The 13384-nt window shown below is 60.7% G+C and overlaps 3 protein-coding genes across 3 annotated transcripts; 2 read left to right on the top strand and 1 right to left on the bottom strand.

The window, feature by feature from the left end:
- The first annotated feature begins 84 nt into the window (after window positions 1-84).
- Window positions 85-3767, top strand: ICMT (isoprenylcysteine carboxyl methyltransferase). The gene is made up of 5 exons (XM_066202918.1): window positions 85-312; window positions 453-541; window positions 625-794; window positions 1427-1644; window positions 2386-3767. Exons 1-5 carry the CDS (start codon window positions 88-90, stop codon window positions 2566-2568), a joined length of 885 nt encoding a protein of 294 aa, XP_066059015.1. The 5' UTR covers window positions 85-87; the 3' UTR covers window positions 2569-3767.
- Window positions 3768-5003: 1236 nt separating this feature from the next.
- RNF207 (ring finger protein 207) lies at window positions 5004-9454 on the bottom strand. Its single transcript, XM_066203009.1, has 17 exons — window positions 9264-9454; window positions 8985-9117; window positions 8755-8899; window positions 8570-8651; window positions 8424-8499; window positions 8215-8340; window positions 8061-8107; window positions 7867-7939; window positions 7725-7793; window positions 7543-7611; window positions 7337-7458; window positions 6112-6301; window positions 5836-6021; window positions 5702-5753; window positions 5496-5613; window positions 5347-5427; window positions 5004-5259 (listed from the first exon to the last, which is right to left on the bottom strand). Exons 1-17 carry the CDS (start codon window positions 9452-9454, stop codon window positions 5097-5099), a joined length of 1923 nt encoding a protein of 640 aa, XP_066059106.1. The 3' UTR covers window positions 5004-5096.
- A 1344-nt stretch (window positions 9455-10798) lies between these two features.
- Window positions 10799-13284, top strand: RPL22 (ribosomal protein L22). The gene is made up of 4 exons (XM_066203115.1): window positions 10799-10902; window positions 11304-11411; window positions 12013-12137; window positions 13068-13284. The coding sequence occupies exons 1-4, from the start codon at window positions 10891-10893 to the stop codon at window positions 13210-13212; spliced, it is 390 nt and encodes a 129-aa protein (XP_066059212.1). The 5' UTR covers window positions 10799-10890; the 3' UTR covers window positions 13213-13284.
- The last annotated feature ends 100 nt before the right edge of the window (window positions 13285-13384 follow it).

The raw sequence follows: 13384 nt of genomic DNA, 5'->3' as shown, positions 1-13384 counted from the left end.
CACCGCTCCTCCGCGGCTGCGCGGGGCGGGGCTCTCGCGAGAGCGGCGAGGCCGTTTCCCGGGCGACGCGGGCGGGGCGGGGCCGCCATGATGGCGGCGGCGGTGGCGCCGAGGGGACGGCTGGGCCAGGAGGGCCGCGCCAGCCTTTGCTCCTTCCTGCTCGGTGCCTCGGTGGCGGCTCTGCCGCTGCTGCTCGGCTCGTCCCCCTCCCTGCTGGCCGTTCCTGGCCTGCGCGGCCGCCTAGCTCTCGCCCTGCACGTGGCGGGCGTGAACGCAGCGCTGCTGCTCATCTACCCGCGGCCGCTCTACAAGGTACGGGGGTGGCCCCGGCGGGCGGCGGGATGAAGTGCGGCTGTGGAGGGTTCGGTCCCGGTCCTGGGTCGCGCCCGCAGCGATACCTCGGGCCCGGGGAGCGGCGGCGGCAGCGCGTTCTCCCCTCCCTGTGCTTGCAGATCGCTGTCCGGGCCTGTTTCTTGGGCTTCGCCTTCGGCTGCGGGCTGCTGTTGAGCACCGGCCGCTCCGCCTGGCGCCACTTCGGATGGTAAGGGCCGGGCCGGGCAGCCGGGCGGGCGCGGTGCCCCCGGCCCTACTAAACCTGCCCTCCCTGCCTCCCTCCCGCCGCAGGTACATGTGCTCCCTCTCCCTTTTTCACTACTCGGAGTATCTGGTGACAGCCATCAACAATCCGCGCAGCCTCTCGCTGGACTCCTTCCTACTCAACCACAGCTTCGAGTACAACGTGGCTGCCCTGTCCTCGTGGGTGGAGTTCACGCTGGAGAAGCTCTTCTTCCCAGGTCGGCCACCCTGTCCCTCCCTGACTGCTCAGCTGCACGTGGCTTGCCTGGGGTCCATCTACCTGGTAGCAAAGTGCAGGTGTCCCTCAGCTTGCTGCCCCGTGACAGCCCTGCAGCAGCTTTGCCGTGGTCATAATCCCTCAGTCCTTAAAGCCTCTTGGGTTGGATCTCGGGAGAGCAGGGGGGAGCCCCCCCTCACTCGGACATGCCAGGCCAGGGAATGTTCATCCCTTTCCTGCCTTGGTGGTGCAAGAATGATGTGTCAGGTACACCTGGGTGTCGCCTTTTGATAGGAATAAAATCAAGGTATCAAAATCTGTCACTGGTTGCCCAGTCTGGGGCAAACTGGCTGTGCTTGTCTGTTTATTCTTGGGAGAGGGAAGCTGCTCCCCTCTGTTGTTATGTAGCAGCCTGAGCATGTCCTTGGCTGTGCTTTGTGTTGTCTTTGCTCAGCCTCTGCAGCTGGGCCCCACGGACTAATCCATACTAACACCAAGCAGGGTTTGCTGTTTTTATCTGGTGCGGGATGGCAGCGTATGGCTGCTGCTGTCACGCGTTTTGCTTTGAGATGGGCATTCAATGAGCCCCTGGAGACCTGTGCAAACCCGTTGTGCCCCTCCCTGTCCATGCAGAGCTGAAGCAGATCACCTGGCTGAGCACCGTGGGGCTGCTGATGGTGATCTTCGGGGACTGCCTGAGGAAGGCGGCCATGCTTACGGCCGGCTCCAACTTCAACCACATCGTTCAGAACGAGAAATCTGACACCCACACTTTGGTGACAAGTGGGGTGTATGGGTGGTTCCGGCACCCGTCCTACGTGGGATGGTTTTACTGGAGTATTGGAACACAGGTACTGTATCCAGCATGCTCAGATTCTTTCGTGTCATGATCCCAGTTTTTGCTCTCAATGCTGCCCGTGCTGTCATGGGGTGCAGACAGCGTCTGGTGCTGGGCATGGATTCTGCTGCCTCCCACTGGCACACAGGAAATCAAGAATCCCTGAGCACTCTGCCCCATGTGATCTTTGGGAAGATCCTGTTCCCTTAATTTTCTCTGTGCAGTAAGGAGAGGTGGTGGAGCCAGGGTTTTGACCCACAACCCCCTTGGAGGCTTGAGGTGTGAATTGCTGCTGGTCTAAAAGCTGGTGTCCAGAGTTTTCTGTATCCCTGTGGTCAAAATGCCTTCCGTGAGTGGTCAGACTCAACCTGGCTCCTGCCAAACACCAGTCCTGCACTTGAGGGCGAGGAAACTCCCTGGCTACAGGGTCAGCTCTGGCCAGCTGTGGCCAAGCTGTAGCTCAGTGCTGCTGTATCTGTGTGTTCTTATGGCTGGCTGGGTGCTAGCACTGAATTGTGTTTCTATGGAGAGAGTCCATAAGGGCGGTATATGGAGCTTTTGAGAGCTGGGGCCATGAAGCTAGTGCTGCCTGTGCACTGCTTTCTTCATTCTGGGGAGAAACTAGTGCTTATGAAGTTTCACAAGGGAGCATTGGGGTCTTTTTCTGTGTCGATGTTACTGGAAGGGGATGAGCTGTGGGACCGGGGCAGCCTTGGGTTCTCGAGGGGACGCTCACCAGCAGCATCTGTTCCAGGTGTTGCTCTGCAATCCCATCTGCGTGGTGGGCTACGCACTGGCGTCCTGGCGCTTCTTCAGGGAGCGGATCGAGGAGGAAGAGATCACACTCATTCACTTCTTTGGAGAAGAGTACCTGGAGTACAAAAGGAAGGTGCCATCGGGTCTCCCTTTTATTAAAGGAGTCAAGCTGGAACTGTAACATGGGCGAAAACCAGACTGGCTGAGCAGACGCCCAGCTCCTGCTGCGCCAAGTGCCTGTGTGGCACTGGCATCGGGAGGTGCCTGGTGGTATTTCCTGGCCACCCAGGAGGAGCTGGTGGAGGGCTGCGGCGTTGGGCAGCCTGCTGGGTCACTTGCAGTTCAGAAGCTCATTCCTCCTCTTTGAGATCAGTCCTTCGTTGCACATTCAGGGATCTTCCGGATAACTTAGCCTGTAGCGACCCTAAAGAGAATGAATCCTACCTGCAGCAGCTGAATTGTCTTGGAACACCTCTGGAACTGATTCTACCAGAAAACAGCACTGCTCTCCTGGCCCTGTGCAGGGAAGGTGCTGGGCAGCAGATTGTTCCTGTTGCGTAATTCGATTTTAAAGCTTTCTGACCTCGTGAGCCCAGTGACACGGCTTTAATCTCCTCAGGCCAAACTCCTCGAGCTGGCACTGTGGCGGCTGTGGGAACAGCCTCTGGCTCTGCCTGCCCTCTAAGTGCCAGAGTGCTGGCAGCACAGCACCACTCAGTTCTCTCTAGGCCTGGGGGTCTACAGGGAGAGTTCTGCTGCTCCCCTTGTGCTGCTGCATCCAAGCACCTCTGGGCACACTTCTCCCTCGGATGCTGCTGTGGATGCAGTGTCACTGCTCCAGCTGCTGCCTCCTGCTGCCACCTCTGTTCCTTCTTCCTGCTTCCAAATCACGCTGCTTCCTATCCTGCCAGGCTGCCTCCGTCTTGCGGAGATCCCAGGATTTTGGGTTGTGAAAGAACCACAGCTGCCAGGCTTGCTAAGGGCTTTAGTCCCCAAGATCCTCCCCTGCTCTTTTGGGCAAAAGCTGTGATGTCAGGGCAAGTAGGAGATGCTTCTAGGGAAATCTCCAACCAGGAGAAGAGTTGGGCTAGCTAACGCTCTTTTATAGTAACCATTTGGAAATGGTTCCCACTGAGCTGTGTGGTATAACTTTGTTGTTATATACCAAAGAGGTTCACTGTTTTCTTGAGTTCTACATTATTCTTCCTTGCTGGAATGGAAATGAGTTGCTTGTCAGTTCATGCTTGGAGCTTGTGGTGTTCCATGGGGAAGGCGCTGCGGTACGGCTCAGGAAGGGGCACTTGGTGAGAATGGCTTGGGTTTGGGTTTAGATTTTCTTTTTTTATAAAAAAAAAAAAAAAAAAGAGAAAACATTGCCAACTTCTGTCTGGTTATTTGAAAGTCTCTAGAGGTGCTGGTGGCATCATGGAAACTGGAATCCTTTATTACTCCTGGTGGGTTCTCAGAGCACACCCAGCACTGCATTGAGGCATGATTGTGACTCATTGACTTGTGGGGCTGTGCAGCCACAGGGCTGAGGCTGACCCTGCCCCTAACTGTAACCCCAACCCTCCGTTTCTCCTTGCTGAACTGATGTAGAGTCCATCCTCCACAGGGTTTGCTTAGTCACAGAGCATCTGTGTGATGCCCTTGCTGGTGACTTGTCCTTTCCTGAATGGGGTTTTGGCTTGGGAGAAGAGAACAAAGGTGAAAACTCACCAGTTGGAGAGTGCTGCTCTGTGCTGGGCACTTGGAGGCTCCTCCTTGGGCTGTTCTCTCAGGGAAGCACTGGTTACAGCCAGTGCTGTACCTCGAGCAGGTTAATCTGTAACTAATTTTTTTGTGGACAGTAATGTTCCTGCTGTGCCCTTGATCAAAGGAACTTTGAAACAAGCAGTTGTCACTTGGGTTTGATACGCTGTTTGGCAACAGAAACAAAGCCTCATTCCCAGATAGTTCTTCATAGTAAATGCATCTTGATGCTAATTTCACAAGTGCTGGTTCCAGCTGTCCAGGCTCTGTCCAGGCAGGATGCCTTGGCACCGAAAGAAAGGGATAAACTTCACCCTAAGTGAAACCTTCAGTGTCACTTGATCCTTTTGAGACCAACAGCTTCTCTTAACCTTTACTCAAATCCTGTGACCAGAAGCTCTGTGAGGAGACAGCAGCTTACCAGGTGTGGGGAAGGCACATGAAGTTTTAGGGAAAAGTTGGAGTAATCTTTGATACCCTGCCCTCTGTGCCACAGCAGTCGGTGAATTCTTAGTTCCCACATGTGCAGGGAACCTCTAGAGCAGCTGTTCCTGGCACCTGGCCCACGTTGGTGCATGGCTGCCTGGCACTTCACAGGATGCTCCATCACCTGGCCATGTACCCCTGGCCCTGCCTGGGAGTTATTTTTCCCCATAATTTGCCAGTGTTGTGGTTTTAGGAGCAGCTGGACACCCTGAGCCAGCAGATCCCTTTTGTCAGCACTGCAGAACCACGCAGACATGGACAACTGCACCCTTTTATTTCACTCTGACACACGCAAGGGAGAGCACAAAGAGAGTTTTTCAGTAGCAAGTCCACCTGGGGCCTTTGTATGTGCTGCAGACATGGCTGTTCGGGCTGTTTCCTACCCTGCTTGTGGCACTGGGCAAGAGGAGCAGGTCAGTGACCAGGGCATGGTTCTGCCCCGTGGCTCTGCCACATGCCCAGCACTGCGTTCTATGGTGCCAGCTCTTTTGGGGTACCACTCTCTGCTCCGCTCTTCTGCTGGCCCCTGCAGCAGCCTTTGCTTTTTGGGGAAGGGTCTCCAGGGGTATCACTTGGCATGAAGTCCTCCCTGGGGCTGGCTGAAGCCCCCTTGTTGCTGCCAGGTGAGGCATCCCTGGGGAAGGGAAGGCACCTTGACAGGGTCACTGTCTGGGAAAGGGCATGGGAGGAACTTGGCACTCAGGTGCTTGCTATCACCTACCTTGGCACCATTTCATTGTTGTCACAGATCTTGAGCAGCATCTGGGCCTGTTCTTCTCTGGGCTCCTGGGGCTCCTGAAGCCTGTGGCAGGATGGGTGTGAGCCATGAGCTATGTTCCCCCTGGCCCTGAAAGCCCCTGCACGTCTCACCTGGGCTCCAGCCGCTCCTTCACTTTGGCAATGGAGCGGACGTAGGGTGCAATCTGCTTGGTGATGGTGCTCAGGCAGCTGTTCTCCTGCCGAAGCTGCAGCAAGTCATGGAGCTGGGCTAGGGGCAAGAGGAGTGGGCTGGAACATGGCCACCCCCACACTGCAGATACAGGGGGCATGGGGAGGGAGCATGGGGTCACCAGTACCTTCATAGATCTCCTGCTCATTTGCTACCCGCTGGTAGGTCTCCTCCCAGACCTGGAAGGAAGAGAGGGAGCTGGGCAGTCTGTGGTGGCACAGCACAGAGAGGCCCTGCTCTGCCAGGATGTGCCAGCTGTACCTCCTCGAAGACGCTGCGCATCATCTCCACAGCAGAGTAGTGAGCTGCGATCTGCACGTCCATCTGCAGCGACTTCTGCAGGATCTCGCTCATGATCTCCGACTTGATGAGTGAGTGGTGCTTGGTGAGGTCACGATGCAGCTCCTGCACCTGATCCTTCAGGCCCTGGATCTCCGTCTGCAGCATCTGCAGGAACCGGGCAGGCACAGCCAGGTGAGCAGCACCAACCTGGCCCGTCCTGTCCCATCCCATCCTGCTTTGACCCACGCTCCCTACCCGGTAGGTGTTCTCATAGTTGCGGCAGTGCTCAGCGAAGGGGGTCTCGCGCCCCTCGGCCAGCAGCACCTTGGTGCTGATGTACCGGTGCATCGTTGGCTTCTTCACCATGGGGCCGGTGGACATTTTGTCACTGGTGGGGGGGCAGCTGGGCACCATGAGGGTCTTGGAGCATTGGCCACCGGGGAGCCTGCATGGAGAGGTGACAGTGACGTGCTGCAGGTGAGCAGCCGTGGGGGTGAGGTGCCAGGGACCATGCTGCCAGCTCAACCCCACTGCCCCTTGGCTCTGGGGAACCTGGGGATGCAGCAGTCCCAGACGTCCCCTCCCTCACCCGAGGGGGGTTCAGTCAGAGGTGCCTTATGTTGTCCCAAAAATCAGATTTCTGTGGGCTGCTCCCCTGATTCCTGCAGTTTTGGAACCAGCTGTGGCAGTGAGAAGCCAAGAGCTGAGCTCGGCACCCTCCAGTTTCTAAAGTGTGGGATACAGCTCGCTCCCTCACCGCTGGTGTCTCCTGGCCCCTTGGCAGGCACTACTGCCCCTGTGTTTCCCCCCATCCCATCGTCTCCCCGTGCTAACCACCACCACCATTAGTCCTACCGTGCAGCGCCGTGCTCCCCCTGCCTGTGCTGGGGCCAGCAGCCCCCAGGAGCTCAGCCACCCTGCAGTGCCAAGCCTGGCTGGGGGCGAGGAGCGGTCCCCATGGGGCGGCAGTGCCCGTTTGTCCTCTCTGGCTGGGAGGGCCCGGCGGGTGCTGCTGTGACATCAACAGGCCTAAATATATCCCTGGTGAAGAATGGCTGAGCACTTCCCTGAAATTCTGATAAAAATAGTGGCGGGCAAAGAGGCTGTGGCACCACGGGCATGTGGGCGAGCAGGAGCTGGCCCAGGTGGAGCACCCATGGAGAGGGGGCAGAGCTCTCTGGGGAGCGTGGCAGGGGCCAGGCTGGGGAACAGAATGAGGCTCAATGAGGTCCCCAGCTGCCAGCCCTGCTGCTGCCTGCCCCTCTGCTGCCCGCCCCACTTCCCAGAAGTGTCACTTGAAGCCTGTTGTTCATCAGTGCAGCTGTGCCTGTGCTGTCCTGGTACCGCTGCTGAGGTGACAGGCTCAAGGGCAGCAGCAGGGGCAAGCTTGGCATGGTGAGATGCTGAGGGGACTGTGCAGTGTGGCACGTGGCAGGGGACACAGTAGCACATGTGCTTGGGTGCAATCCTAGCACCTCACATGTTCGTGCCAGTGATGCCAGGACCGATGCCACCAGCGCTGCCCACTATGGAGCGGCGGGGGCTGAGCATCAGGAGGGGCTCCAGGCAGCGGGCGAACTCTGCCCGGTACTCGCTGTTGATCTGGGGGCAAGAGAGGAGAGTGTGACGGGCTGGGGCAGAGCTGGCAGCTGGCACCGCCCACAGGCTCGGCAGGCAGGGCTCTACCTTGCTGGTCTGGGCCGGCCGCAGGCGGTGTGGCAGCTTGACGATCCTCTGCAGCCTCTCCATCAGTTGCTGAAAGGCAGCAATGAAGCATGGTGAGGGGTGCCCAGCACCTTGCCCCTGAGCTCAGCACTGCTGCAGGATGCTCTGACCACCCTGCAGTGCTGAGCAACAGCAACACTCACATAGCCCAGGTCCAGGAACTCAGCTTTGTTGGCAGAGCTCAGGAAGGCCGAGCAGGTCACCAGGTGGACCTGTGTGTGTGGAGGGGGTCTGTCACTGCCTGCCTTTGGTGTCAGGATGTCCCTGCCTGGTGTGAGGCCCTACCTGCAGAGTGGGCAGCAGGGAGGCAAGGTGGGCCAGTTGCTCCTTGAATGCCTTCTCCTTTTCCTCGTGCTGGCTGCAGCAGAGCAGGACATGGCACAGCTTTTGCAAGACCCCCGGGAGCCATCCAACCCCAGGTATCCCAAAACACTTTGGGAAGGGGGGCAGCCCTCAGGGCTCAGCCCATGGTTCCTCACCTCTGCACAGCTTTCAGGAGCGTCTTTTTCCTCTCGGAGAGCTGCTCCTGCAAATGGCACAGCCACCATGTCCTGCAGCCACCGCAGTCCCTTCCCACTGCCCTGGCCCTGTCCTGCGGGCACAGGGCTCGATGTGCAGGTGGCTGCCTCGCACCTGCATGCGGCTGAAGAGGGAGTTGATGGCCGCCTCCTCCTCGCTGGCACTGTTGCGAACCTCCTCGATCATGGCCTTGAGCAGGACAATGGCCTCGCGCGTGGAGGTCTGCAGTTCCTTCACGGCCTGCCCAGGGTGGCGGGGCGGCTGCAGTGCAGGGGACAGCACTGCACCCCCACGCCACCCCCAAACCCCCCGGCCCTGCCCACCATCACTGCCTGGTCCAGCCGCTGGCAGCCCTGCATGTACGCCGTCTCAATGTCGATGCAGTGTGCCCGGCTCTCCCTGCAGGCACAGACATCAGGGGAAGGCACAGAATGGAGCACACAGCAAGTGTGGGGCTGGGACTACTCACCCCTGCATATCCCTGAAGCAGTTGATGCAGAGCATGGACTTCTTCTCGGTGGAGAACATGATATAGGGCTCCTCGTGCAGTGCTGCAGGGGACAGGACCATGGTGTAGCCTGGCACGGTGCCGTGCAGCATAGCATGGCACTGGGCAGCCTGGCATGGCACTGGGCAGCCTGGCATGGCACTCACGGCACTTCTTATGGATGTCTTTGGTACGCTTGGAGAGGGAGACGATCTCATGGCGGGCAAACATCCTGGCACGGTGGGTCTCCTCGCGGCATGGAGCACAGAGGGGCTGCCCACAGGTGTTGCAGAAGTACATGGTGTCCAGCTCCTGTGTGAGGGGACATAGCTAGTGGCAGGCCTGGCCCTCGCAGGGATCCCCTACTCACCCCGTGTGTCCACCCTGCTGCCCTCACCGCCTTGGTGCAGCACCGCTCACAGTTGGCACACTGCACATCCTCCTCGCTGTCGGCTGAGCTGTCCACCAGGAACTGCAGGAGCCGGTCCACGGGGGGCAGCCCCGTGCCTCCCCTCACCACCGAGGGGTGCCTGCGGGGTTGAGATGGGGACAAGGATAGCGACACCCACCCAGGGCAGCGGGGCAGCTTTGGGGATGCAGGGAGCAGTGCTGTGCTGAGCTGCCAGCCCTATGCTGTGCCTCTACCCTGGCGTGCCCAGGCAGGGCTGTTCCTTACCCGCAGAGTGGGCAGCGCAGGCGGCCGTCGCTGGCGCGGCCTCGCAGGCAGCTGGCACAGAAGTTGTGGTAGCAGTCGAGCAGGCAGGGGTGCTGGTAGGGCTCGTGGCAGAGCAGGCACACCAGTGGGTGGCAGTTGGCCTTCTCCAGCTCCGAGCAGGTCCCCAGTGGGGAGAAAATGCCACCTGCCATCTCTGGGGTTGAGAGTCAAGCCCTGTGCCCAGGAACCCCGTGTGGCACCAGTTTGTGAGAGCGCTGTGGCTGCCACAGAAAGGACGAATCCTTCCCCAGGGCCTGCAAGCTGCTGACTATTTTTAGGTTATGAGTTGCATGGCACGAGGCTGCCCCCAGCATGCCCCTTCCCCTGGTATCACAGGCTGGGGGCTGCAGCACTGGATCGGATGGTCCCCACAGCAAAGTGTCCCCCTGGTGTGTGTCCCCCAAAGCAGGAGCATCCCCTGAGATGGGCTGTCCCCTGAAAAGGAACATCCCCTGCAGCAGAGCATCCCCCAGGACAAGGGTAGGGGTTCCTCCAGGACAGGGTGTCCCCCTGGAGGAAGCAGTCCCTAGAATGGGGTATCCCCTGCCCAGGGATGTGCCCTACGGTGGCAACCTGGCAGTGAAGGCAGCCACATGCCCAGAGTCCCCGTTCTGGGCGCAGGTGTGTCCTGGCCAGGTGAAGGCTTTACCTCTCCCTGTCTGTAAGTCGGGGGATCCGAGCCGAGCTGTGCTGCTGCTCACCGTGTGCCGGCAGGAATGAGAGCGATGCCGAGGCGGCAGGGCCCGGCCGACCCTGTGACGTGGGGCCCCCTGGCACTGCCGATCGGCCACGCCACGGCCCAAAAATAGTCCCGTGCGCTCCTCGGGGGCCTGCGGCGGGGACGGCCCTCGGCCGTGGGGACACGGGACTGCGTAGCCACCCAGGCTGCGGGGACATGGGCATCTTCGTGCCCTGGTGATAGCCCGCAGGCGGTGCGGGGGTCACCCTCTGCACAGTGAGGAGCCCTGGGCTGCGGGGATCTCTCTGTGCACAGTGAGAGCCCCGGAATGCGGGGTCACCCAGTACGCACCGAGGCTCCCCGCGGTACTGACTCCCCGTGGTGCCGGGGAGTCACCCGGTGCGCAGTGAGAAGCCCCGGGGTGTGGGGGATCACTCCATGCGCAGTGAGACTCCCACAGTGCAGGGTAACTCCGTGCCAAGTGAGGAGCCACAGAGTGCGGCGTCATTCCATGCACAGTGAGGCTCCTGGGCTGCGGGGGTCGCTCCGTGCCCGCTGAGGCTTCCGGGGCGGGGGTTCCCCCGCGGGCGGTGCGGGGCACAGGGCACACGTACTCCACGTGCCGCTCCCCGCGCTCCCGAGGCTCCGCCCCCCACCCCGAGGCTCCGCCCCCCGCTCCCGGTCACACCCGCCGCTCGCTCCCCACAGACCGCGCCTCCGCACAGCCCCGCCCACATCCCGGCCCCCGCGCTCGCCCCGCCCCACCAGGCATCACTGTCCGCTCGCGTGCGCCCTGCGCGGGTGGGACCGGAAACCATCGACGCCGTCGGCGCTCGGCTGGGACGGCCCGAGCGTGGTTGTGCGCAGGCGCGCGGCGCGCGCTCCCTTTCTGCCTCGCGCGGAGCCGCCATGGCGCCCGCGGTGAGTGAGCGCGGGACCGGCACCGGCCGCCGCCTCCCCGAGCCTTCCCCCGCCGCCACCGGGACGGCTCCCGCCCCGCCCCGAGTCCCCGGCACCCCCCGCAGCCCCGCCGCCTGCCCCCGCCCGCTCTTCTCCGCGTGCGGCCGGGCCTGGCCCGCTCCTTCCCGGGGCCCCACGCGACGCCCGCCGCCCATCCGGACCGTGGAAGCGGGCGGCGGGCGAGCCCCATTCCCTCCGCGCTGTCCTCAGTCTCGATCCATGCTTGGGCCCTTCCCTCTCCGCCAGCCCGGAGCTCGGCCTGTAGCTCGGCCCGGCCCCTCCCCGCTGCCCGGGGTCCGTCCCTCGCGGCGCTCCCCCTTCTTTCTTTCTCTCACTCTCCCTCACTCTCTTTCTCCCTACAGCAGAAGAAGCCTGCGGCGAAAGGTGGCAAGAAGAAGAAGCAAGTTCTGAAATTTACCCTGGATTGCACGCACCCCGTCGAGGATGGCATCATGGACGCCGCCAACTTCGTGAGTTCGGGGCCTCCCCGGGAGCCGTGATAGCTCCGCCGCCCTCGGGGGCCTTCCCAGGGTGATGCTCCACTCCCAGCGGCCCCGAACATCCCCGGCTATCCCGCGGCTCTGCCCTGCTCCCTTGAGGCCATCCCAGGGCAGATGAGCAGGGCGTGCTGGGGCTGGGGATGAGGCCGTGTTTGGGACACTTCGTAGTTAAAACACAAGCGTTGTCCCTGTCCATGGACAGTTTTCTTGTCCATCTCTGCTGGGTGAGTTTGTATCGTGGCAGGGATGTAGCGAGGCCAGGGATGCTGGAGTCTGGGGTCATGAACCGTCCAAACCGCATTCCAGCATGGATCTGGGCAAAGCTGGGACTGAGAGGAGCTCAGAGGAGCCTGACCCCAGTGTCCTGACTGTGCCTTTGGAGGGCAGGGAGCACCCCCACCATGCCCGTCTGATGTTCAGGCCTGAGGAAGGGACTCTCCCCTACTCTCCTGGGCTGTGGGTGCACTGGTGTCTGTTCCCCAACTCCAGAGCACCAGGCACAAGGCATCCTGTTTTGGGCTGTGTCTGGTGGGAGCTGTGGCCCTGGCTTACCGCTGTGTTCCTCCTGCAGGAACAGTTTCTGCAGGAACGGATCAAGGTGAACGGCAAAGCAGGAAACCTGGGCGGGGGCGTGGTGACCATCGAGAGGAGCAAGAGCAAGATCACGGTCACATCAGAGGTGCCGTTCTCCAAAAGGTGAGGTGGGGCAGGCCCGAGTCCCACCGGGGGCCCCTTGGTCCGTGCAGCCTCAGATGGCCCTTGGCAGGGGATGACCGGTGTACACTGAGAGCCTTGGGCAGGAGGGGCTGGCAGGGAAGAGATTGCTCAGTGCAGGACTTGTGCTGGAATTTGTGCTACCTGGCAGTCGCTGAGTGGCTGCTCTTCCTGAGCGATAAATGAGAGAGGAACGTGTTCAGTATTCCAGCTGGGAAGATGGCTGGGCTGCGCAGTGAGGGGACCTGTAGCCGAAAGGTGCTGAGTGGAGAATTTAGGGGTGTCTGCAGCCAAGGTCTCTCAGGTTATTCCCCTCACATTGTGGGGCTTTGCTCCTCCATGGGCCAGCATCGGCAAAATGTGCCAAGGTGTCCCAGATTGTTCCCTTTGTCCTGTGGTGCTCTGGTCTTCTGCCCGCTGTTTCTGGCTGCCTGTCCTTGGGCTGGCATCGGCACGCCGGGGTTGTGCCACGGCAGAGGTGGCTCAGGAGCTGGCTGGGCATGCAGAGGGTGGGAAAAGCAGAGCTGTGTGGGTGGTGGGCGTGCCCTGCCCTGTGAGCACCCGCCTTTCTCCCAGTGCTGTTGCTCCACGTCTGTGCCACACCTGGCACATCCCAGCAGCGGGTATTCACCATCCCAGTGGAGATTCCCTCTGGGGTGGGTACAAGGCAGTGGGGTCACAGCCTTCTTGGGGCAAGAATGATCTCCCAGGATCTGTGTCATGGCATTGTGGTGCGATTCCCCTGGTAGCAGGGTTTCCTGGCCGGAGCTTTGCCAGGAGGTGGCCTGTGGGTTGTGTAGGTCCTGCTAGAGGTGGGAGCCCATGGGAATAAGGATTTATTAAGCCAAAATGCCACTTTAGGGGCTGGCAGGGGGCAGAGGGGCACCACTATCAGCCATGCCTCCCCCACAGGTACCTCAAGTACCTAACCAAGAAGTACCTGAAGAAGAACAACTTGCGGGACTGGCTGCGCGTGGTGGCTAACAGCAAGGAGAGCTACGAGCTGCGCTACTTCCAGATCAACCAGGATGAGGAGGAGGAGGAAGAAGAGGATTGAGCCCCGCCGCCGCTGACGGCCATTTTGTACAGTTTCGCTTTTCTGGAATAAACAGCGGCAGAGTTGTTCATAGCCCGTGCTCGGTGGCGGCTGCGGCTCCGGGGGGCGGTTTTGGGGGGATTTGCGGGTTTTCGGGGAGCGGCCAGCGGGGGGTGTGGCCGGGGGCGTGGCT

Source organism: Chamaea fasciata, unplaced genomic scaffold (genome assembly GCF_029207755.1).
Source record: "Chamaea fasciata isolate MVZ Bird 193981 ecotype frontalis unplaced genomic scaffold, bChaFas1.0.hap1 SCAF_23, whole genome shotgun sequence".
Taxonomy (NCBI): Eukaryota; Metazoa; Chordata; class Aves; order Passeriformes; family Sylviidae; genus Chamaea; species Chamaea fasciata.
This window is presented reverse-complemented; position numbering and strand designations above follow the sequence as displayed.

Coding starts and splice junctions, on each gene's coding strand:
- ICMT (XM_066202918.1), top strand. CDS start 88: ATGATGGCGGCGGCGGTGGCGCCGAGGGGACGGCTGGGCCAGGAGGGC. Junction 313..452: donor ACCCGCGGCCGCTCTACAAG/GTACGGGGGTGG, acceptor CTGTGCTTGCAG/ATCGCTGTCCGGGCCTGTTT. Junction 1,645..2,385: donor ACTGGAGTATTGGAACACAG/GTACTGTATCCA, acceptor CATCTGTTCCAG/GTGTTGCTCTGCAATCCCAT.
- RNF207 (XM_066203009.1), bottom strand. CDS start 9,454: ATGGCAGGTGGCATTTTCTCCCCACTGGGGACCTGCTCGGAGCTGGAG. Junction 8,652..8,754: donor AGACATCCATAAGAAGTGCC/GTGAGTGCCATG, acceptor TGTCCCCTGCAG/CACTGCACGAGGAGCCCTAT. Junction 7,459..7,542: donor GGCCGGCCCAGACCAGCAAG/GTAGAGCCCTGC, acceptor TCTTGCCCCCAG/ATCAACAGCGAGTACCGGGC.
- RPL22 (XM_066203115.1), top strand. Junction 11,412..12,012: donor TCATGGACGCCGCCAACTTC/GTGAGTTCGGGG, acceptor TTCCTCCTGCAG/GAACAGTTTCTGCAGGAACG. Junction 12,138..13,067: donor GAGGTGCCGTTCTCCAAAAG/GTGAGGTGGGGC, acceptor CCTCCCCCACAG/GTACCTCAAGTACCTAACCA.